General features: G+C 54.6%; 1 protein-coding gene across 1 annotated transcript; it reads left to right on the plus strand.

Moving 5' to 3' along the window:
• Window positions 1–1,326: 1,326 nt before the first annotated feature.
• Window positions 1,327–2,892, plus strand: Id3 (inhibitor of DNA binding 3). Its single transcript, XM_070037653.1, has 3 exons — window positions 1,327–1,703; window positions 1,813–1,894; window positions 2,391–2,892. The coding sequence occupies exons 1-2, from the start codon at window positions 1,404–1,406 to the stop codon at window positions 1,870–1,872; spliced, it is 360 nt and encodes a 119-aa protein (XP_069893754.1). The 5' UTR covers window positions 1,327–1,403; the 3' UTR covers window positions 1,873–1,894; window positions 2,391–2,892.
• Window positions 2,893–7,252: the final 4,360 nt, after the last annotated feature.

The following is a 7,252-nucleotide window of genomic DNA, read 5'->3' on the forward strand; positions in this document are numbered from 1 at the left end:
TTCCATAGCAGAAAGGGACAGACAATAGAGCAATGGAATTGCCATTGTTTTCTGCACAGAAATGTGTGGAAAGTGTGTGTTGGAGAGGGTATGTGTAAGTAAAGAAACAAGAGTTACAAGAATTTGCTGACCCAATGAAGAGGGCATGCTAAAAAGAAATTGCTCCTTCTGGTCCCCTGTATTTGAAATCCTGTCCAAAATTCTAATCAAATTCACTTCCAAAGTATCACTGAGCATGTATTTGATTTCTTACGGAGTTTATGGGGCGAAAAGTCCAAGCTGTTAGTTTTCTTCATGCAGAAAACATGGGATGAGGCTACTTTCTTCTTTTTTCCCTTTTCCCTGGTTGCCCAAATAAAATAGTGCTCTTTGCTCAAACTCCCTTTCTCTCCTCCTGCAGTCTCAGCGCCTAGCCAAAATCTGTTTTCTTCATTGTAACCTCAGCTTCACCGCAATTAATTTTTTTCCCCCTCTGGTCACAAGATAATTCCTGACGCCAGTGAGTCTGGAGGTCAGACGAACAGCAAATTGGGGAACAAGGCGGCACTAATTCCTTACAAGTTTCCCTTGAAAAAAATCTTTTGCTTAAAAAAAAAAAGGAGGGAGAGAAAGAGAGAGAGGGAGAGAAAGGGAGAGAGAGGGAAAGAGAGGGAGAGGGAGAGAGGAAAAAGGAGAGAGGGAGAAAAGGAAAAGGAGAGGGAGAGAGAGGGGGGAAGAGAGGGGGAGAGAGGGAGAGGGAGAGAGTGCAAGGGAGAGAGGGAAAGGGAGAGGGGGGAGAGAGGAAAAGAGGGAGAGAGAGGGAGTGAGGGAAAAGGAGAGGAAGAGGAAGAGAGGGAGAGAGGAAAGGGAGAGAGAGAGGGAGAGGGAGGGGGACAGGGAGGGGGGAGGGAGGGGGAGGGGGAGGGGAGCTGTTTAGCTGTTCAGGAATTTATGACCACGAAGGAGCTCTGGGTTCGAACCAGTGCTGGGCTACAGGGTGACTGGCAAGGGGGACAGAGGCGCTCAAAGATCTGGGACGCCGCCAGGAAAAGGCAAATTCTCAAAGTTAATGGTCTTAAGTGATTTTTTCTCTTTTAATCCCGGCTGCCCGAGGCCCGCCTCTCCCAGTATCAGCTCTTCCTCATTCTTTGAATCGGCGGCTCCGCGGTCGCGGCGTCAGACCCGCCGGAGGAAGCCTGTTAGCAATTTAAGCGGGCTGTGAACGCCCAGGGCCGGGGAGGCGGGGCTCGGACGAGGGGCGGGGCCCTGGCGCATATTTGCATAAACAGGGGCGTGTCGTCCCGACGCGCTGTTTAAAGGACAGCGCAAGCGAGCGGGCGCGCATTTCCAGTTGCTGGTTCGGCGGCTCCGGCTCTCCCCCTCTTCTTCGGCTATTTCCAACCTCACTCCCCCCCAATCTCGAGATGAAGGCGTTGAGCCCGGTCCGCGGCTGCTACGAGGCGGTGTGCTGCTTGTCAGAAAGGAGTCTGGCCATCGCGCGGGGCCGCGGCAAGAGTCCTGCGGCCGAGGAGCCCCTGAGTCTCCTGGACGACATGAATCACTGCTACTCGCGCCTCAGGGAACTGGTGCCCGGAGTCCCGCGAGGCACTCAGCTTAGCCAGGTGGAAATCCTGCAGCGCGTCATCGACTACATCCTCGACCTCCAGGTGGTCCTCGCCGAGCCGGCCCCGGGACCCCCGGACGGGCCCCATCTCCCCATCCAGGTGCGCGTGGGAGCCGGGGCGGAGAGAAGAGGGGCCGAGACGCTGCGGGTCCCCCACGACCTCACTCGCCGCGTTCCTTGTGTAACTCTTCTTGTTCCCCCTTTCTCAGACAGCTGAGCTAACGCCAGAACTGGTGATTTCCAACGACAAGAGGAGCTTCTGCCACTGACCCGCTGCCCTGGCACCACCAGGTGAGTTCGTTACCTTGTCCGGCGGAGGGACGGATTCGGCAGTTGGCAGATGCCCAGATGCCTTCCCCGGGCTCCAGCTTCATCTGTTAGGGGCGGGCGACTGGGTTCCCTGGGCACTGCAAATACATGGCAGAGTCAGTGTTCACGGAACGCGCAGGAAGCGCGCGTGGCCCTCCGCGTTCCCCAAGTGGCCACTGATCGATCTGTCCAGGCGCGGATCGGACTAAATGAAAATCTTTTGTTTGGACCCATGCCTTCTCCCCCCAACCCCCCTCCCCTCCAACTAGTGTCACTTCCAACCGGGAGGGTAGTGGAAGCTCCGCCTAGGGTCCTTTGGCGCCAACTGGGTGGAGGCAGTGTGGGGCGCGGAGTTATCAGCTGGAGGTACCGACCGAGTTTCCTCCTCGGCGCCGGCCAGTCTGCGGACGGCCCCGGCCCGCCCCGGCGCTCTGGCGGAAACTGATGGCTCTCGCTCTTCTTCCCCCCTCCTCCCCAGAACGCAGGTGCTGGCGCCCGTTCCGACACCTGGGACCCAGGGAACTCTCTCCGGCCGGAAGCCCGAGGGCATGGATGAACCCCAGCCTCTCGCCTGTCCACATTACTCCTCCAAACTCCTTCCTCGAGGCTGGACCCGGTGCCGGGAGCGAAGGACTGTGAACTTGGGTGGCCTGAAGAGCCAGAGCTAGCGCTGGTCACCAGCTGGGCAACGTCACCCCGTCCCCACCCCCAAGTTTTTAAAGACTGTCGTAGCAGAGAGTCGAGGGGCTTTTGGGAGGAGGAGGGGAGTGGCTGCTCTCCCGAACTCTGCCAAGGTGGGGACAGAGCTGGTCTTCTGATCTGGAGAAAGGCTCTGCTACCCTGATTATGAACTCTATAATAGAGTATATAGCTTTTGTACCTTTTTTGCAGGAAGGTGACTTTCTGTAATCGTGATGTATATTGAACTTTTTATAAAAGTTAACATTTCACATAATAAACGATTTTTTAAACACTTTGTATATGGTCTCATCAAGCAGTTTTCCATTCCTTAAGTGGCAGCCGTCTTTTTCACATGGTTGACTCCTGGGGAAGAGCAAACTTGCTTATTCCCTTAAAAGGGAGATGAGAAAATTCCTCAGCTAGAAGGGAGGGGGGGCGGGTAGGGTGGGATGGTAGTGGAGCTTCTCATGATGGAAGCACCCATACCCATTGGGGGTTGGGAGCATAGGAGATGTTGGTACGAGGTAAGGTCCTTCTGGGACAAACCCCTGCACAAGCTCATCTCACAAGTTGGGGACTCTGGTCTCTTGAGACTATAATGGTGGCTGCCCTCTTAAATGTCATTTATTATTGGTGATGCCTTTCTGGCAGGGGATGTGTAACAGTGGTGTTTAGTCATGGGTGATCATTGATAAGACCCATTTCAGAGATGAATAAACCCAGCATACTGGGCTAGGTTTCATTTCCTTGTGCATTCTTCCTGGACTCCCCAAGTTGGGGAGAGAGGAGTAGGTTGTATGCTCACTTTGCAGCTACTCAGAAGAATTTGCAAGCTAGCTTGATAAGTACAGATCTAGTCCTTTCACATGTTAAGTAGACGGAACCTGAGTTTGGAAGTTTGAGGAAGAGTCCCCAAAGTCCCTATTCATGGTATTCTTGCCGAGTGACAGGATTGTGGGCAGGATTTGGGCTTGGGACTTGGCCTGGGAATGGGGAGAGGGCAAGGCTGCATGTAGACCCTACTACCCCCCTCTACCTGGTAGCTCCCCAGGTGGGCTACACCAGGCCCCTGACTTCACTGGATTCCTGTTTATGATATGATCTCATCTGTGTATTGGCCCGTGGCATGTGTTACTTTAGTATTTCATAACAAACAGTTCACCCTTCATACCTAAACTCTTGTGAGCTTTCTGAGGTGAACACAGGCATGTGGAGGAGGTTCAACCTCTGCTAACCATCCTCCCAGACTGGCCAAGGTTCTTAGCCCCTTTAAAGTCACTACGCAACTTTACCAAGTAATAACAGATCTCCAAAGGACTGGAAGCCCTCAGCCCCCATGTGAAAGAGATCCTCACAGCAAAGCAAATACAAGAATCCCTGGCCTGCCACACTGCTGGTTAGAGATTGCCTCGCCTGAGCCTCAGTTTGCACATCCCTAAAAGGAAGCTAATCTTGTGGAAGGAGTTCTGAGTAACCAGGGACCATATTACACCATTAACTGCAATGGGGCAAAGCATCTGAACTCAAATCTACTCTTCCCACACACCATGCTGTTTTCTGCTGCCTCAGAGTTGCTGCAGAGATAGGAAAGGAATGACAGCTGCAGCTCATCTGCCGCATGATCTGGCTCAAGCCACGTCCTTCCAGAGCCTCTCACTGCCTTTGCCCTGCTGACTCCCAGAGCAGAAGATAATGGTGGGAAACTTCTTTGGAATACGTCACACACCTACAAGGTATTATTAAACTAATTCCAAGGAAATTGCTTGTCAGGGCTCCCAAGGCTGAACTGTTCAGGTGGCCAGGACAAAAGCTTAGACCAGCATGCCCATCTATTAGTCATTTGAGAGTGAAAGCAATCGGGCCCTGGGATAACTCTTGGGAGAGTAGTGTCTTCTGTCATCTTTTTGGAGGACTTAAGGCTTCATTTTTATTTTTTTCTCCCTCATACCCCAATCCCCACTGTAACTTAGCAGGATGGGTATCATTACTCCTGTTTCTCAGGCTGAATAGATTGATCCTGGTGCCAGCAAGGAAGTGGCTGAGTGGAGTTGCCATTTTCCTCTAGCTTCAAAGCCCTTGTTCTCACCTTGACTTCAGACAGGTTCTTTTTCCCTGAACAGGGTACATATTTGGTTCCCAGTGGGAACTGGTTGAAGCAAAGACCTGAAGTGCCAGGTCAAATCTGTGCCTTTGTGAAAGTGGAAAATGACAGTACCTCTCTTCCATGGTTTGTGATTTAGGTAAGAGACAGTGCTCTAAAATTGCAAGGTCACTGTTAACTGAATGTATGTACCACGCTCATTTTCATGGGATCTTGCTATCAGCTCTGAAGCACAGATATTTGGGAAGCATCTTTGCAAATAAAAGAGAAAAAGAAAAAGAAAGTTAAGTGTAGCACAGGCGCACAATTCCCGAATAATAGAGCAAGGACTCAAATCCATGCTTGTGACACCCGGAGTGGTGGAATGTGCAGGCCCTTTAAAAGCTCTCTTAGATGTGGGTGCGCAGGACACCCATCAATGATCCCTTTTCGCGGCCTCATCGCCTCTCCTAACCATCACTCGTCCCCAGGCTGCACCCTAAAAATTTCTGTCCCTCTCTTTCCCGCAGAGATGCTTCCAGAGCTACCCACTCGCAGGCCTCGTGGGAGAGAACCGCTCCCAGCTCCGCGGCTCCTTGGCGCCGGGGCAGGGCGGAGCCTCGACCCACGTGGCCCAGAGCCAGACTGGGCGGAGCCTTCCCAGCCCCGCCCCCGGCCCCAGCCCGCTCCCCGCCTTCCCTCCCCCGCCCTTCCCCTCCCGCGGGCCCTGGGGGCCGCTCGCAGGTGTTCGCTGGCGCCCGGATGTCTGAGCTCTGGCTCCGCTCTGGCTCCGGCTCCCTCCGCAGCCTGCGGGCGGGGCTCGCAGCCCATCCGGAGCCTCGCGGCGCCCCCGCCGCTCTGCCAGCAGCGCGGCCTCCCGTTCCCAGCCTCCCGGCCTGGGGGGGCGCCCCCCACCCGGCAGAGCCGCTGACCCCGCTGCTCTCCCGCGGCCCCCAGCTGCGCTCGGCCTGGCTGCAGCAGCCCTGACGCGCCCCCACCCCGCTTCCTGCCTCGGCCGGGCGGGCCGCCGGGATCGCACCCCGTTCCTTCCTTCCTTCATTCTTTCAGGCCCCTCGCATTCCTCGAGCGCCTGCGACCTGCCCCGCGCGGGGCCCCGACGACCTTGTGACAGTGGCCTCGGGCCACCGGGCTGCTCCGGGAAGCCTCTGCCCTCCGCCGCGGCCCGCCGCTCCCCGCCCCCACCGGGTCCCGCGGCATCCAGAGGTTAATGGTTCTCTGTTATCTCCCCTGTTCGGGGTCAGTCCGCGGCAAGGTGAAGGGGTCGCTGGCTCAAGCCCGAAAGGGTCAAAGTGTGGCCAGAATTGGGGTTCTGTTAGCCTGTAGCGGGGGCTTTGAGGTCGGTTATAGGCAGAAATTGGGAGTAGCCTGTGGCCTGGTTTAAATGGACGGGGTTGGGGGCCACAGGAGAGTGTGAGCCTCAGAGGAGTGGGTCACTTGGAAACTAGCATTTTAACCCTGTGCTGGTGGCTCACCCCTGTAATCCCAACTAATCCTGAGGCTGAGATCTGAGGATCAAGGTTTGGAGCAGAAAAGACTGTGAGACTTAATCTCTAACCAGCAACAAGCCAGAAGTGGAGGTGTGGTTCAAGTGGTAGAGCACCAGCCTTGAGTGAAAAAGCCAGTTACTGGGGTAAGTTCAAGTCCCGGTAGCAGCCTTGTGTGCAAACTCTCCCCCACCCTCCCAGCATTTGGGGATGGCTTTTAACAAACCCAATGCAGAAGGAGCTCTTAGAGTTCACATGCTCATCCCTACCAGGATGCCTCTCCACCTAAGCTGGGTCCATGCAGCTGGTTACACTTTCTCCCACCACCACCCACCCCTTTGAGCCAGCCGTTGGTAGGGAGAAGCCCTTGTTGGACTTCAAAGGGAGTACAAAGCTGGCAGTACTGTTGGCCAGGGTGGGGAAGTACCCCATCCTAGAGCCACCCATGTTTTTTTTTTTTTTTTTTTTTTTGTCGGTCGTGGGGCTTGAACTCTGGGCCTGGGTGCTGTCCCTCAGCTCTTCAGCTCAAGGCAAGCGCTCTACCACTTGAGCTACAGCGCCACTTCCGGTTTTCTGGTGGTTTATTGGAGATAGGAGTCTCACGGTCTCTCCTGCCCCGGCTGGCTTTGAACCATGATCCTCAGATCTCAGCCTCCTGAGTAGCTAGGATTACAGGGGTAAGCCACCCATGTTTAACAGGCAAGCTGATGCCCTTCCCTGTGTCCTTCAGGGATGGAAAGGCCCTTAGAAATTACACATGTGGGGCTGGGATGTAGCTCAGTGGCAAAGTGCTTGCCTAGCAACGTCCTGGGTTCGATCCCCAGTACCAAAAAAAAAAAAAAAATTACACATGTGGGGGCTGGGAAGGTGGCTCAGTGGTAGAGCACTTGCCCCGCATTCCTGAGGCCCTGGGTTTGATTCCTCAGCACCACATAAGCAAAAAAAAGAAAGAAAGAAAAAAGCCAGAAGTGGCGCTGTGGCTCAAGTGGTAGAGTGCTAGCCTTGAACTGAAGAGCTGAGGGACAGCACCCAGGCCCAGAGTTCAAGCCCCATGACTGGACCCAAAAAAAAAAT

Source organism: Dipodomys merriami, unplaced genomic scaffold (assembly GCF_024711535.1).
Source record: "Dipodomys merriami isolate MVZ:Mamm:240054 unplaced genomic scaffold, mDipMer1.0.p SCAF_28, whole genome shotgun sequence".
Classification (NCBI taxonomy): Eukaryota; Metazoa; Chordata; class Mammalia; order Rodentia; family Heteromyidae; genus Dipodomys; species Dipodomys merriami.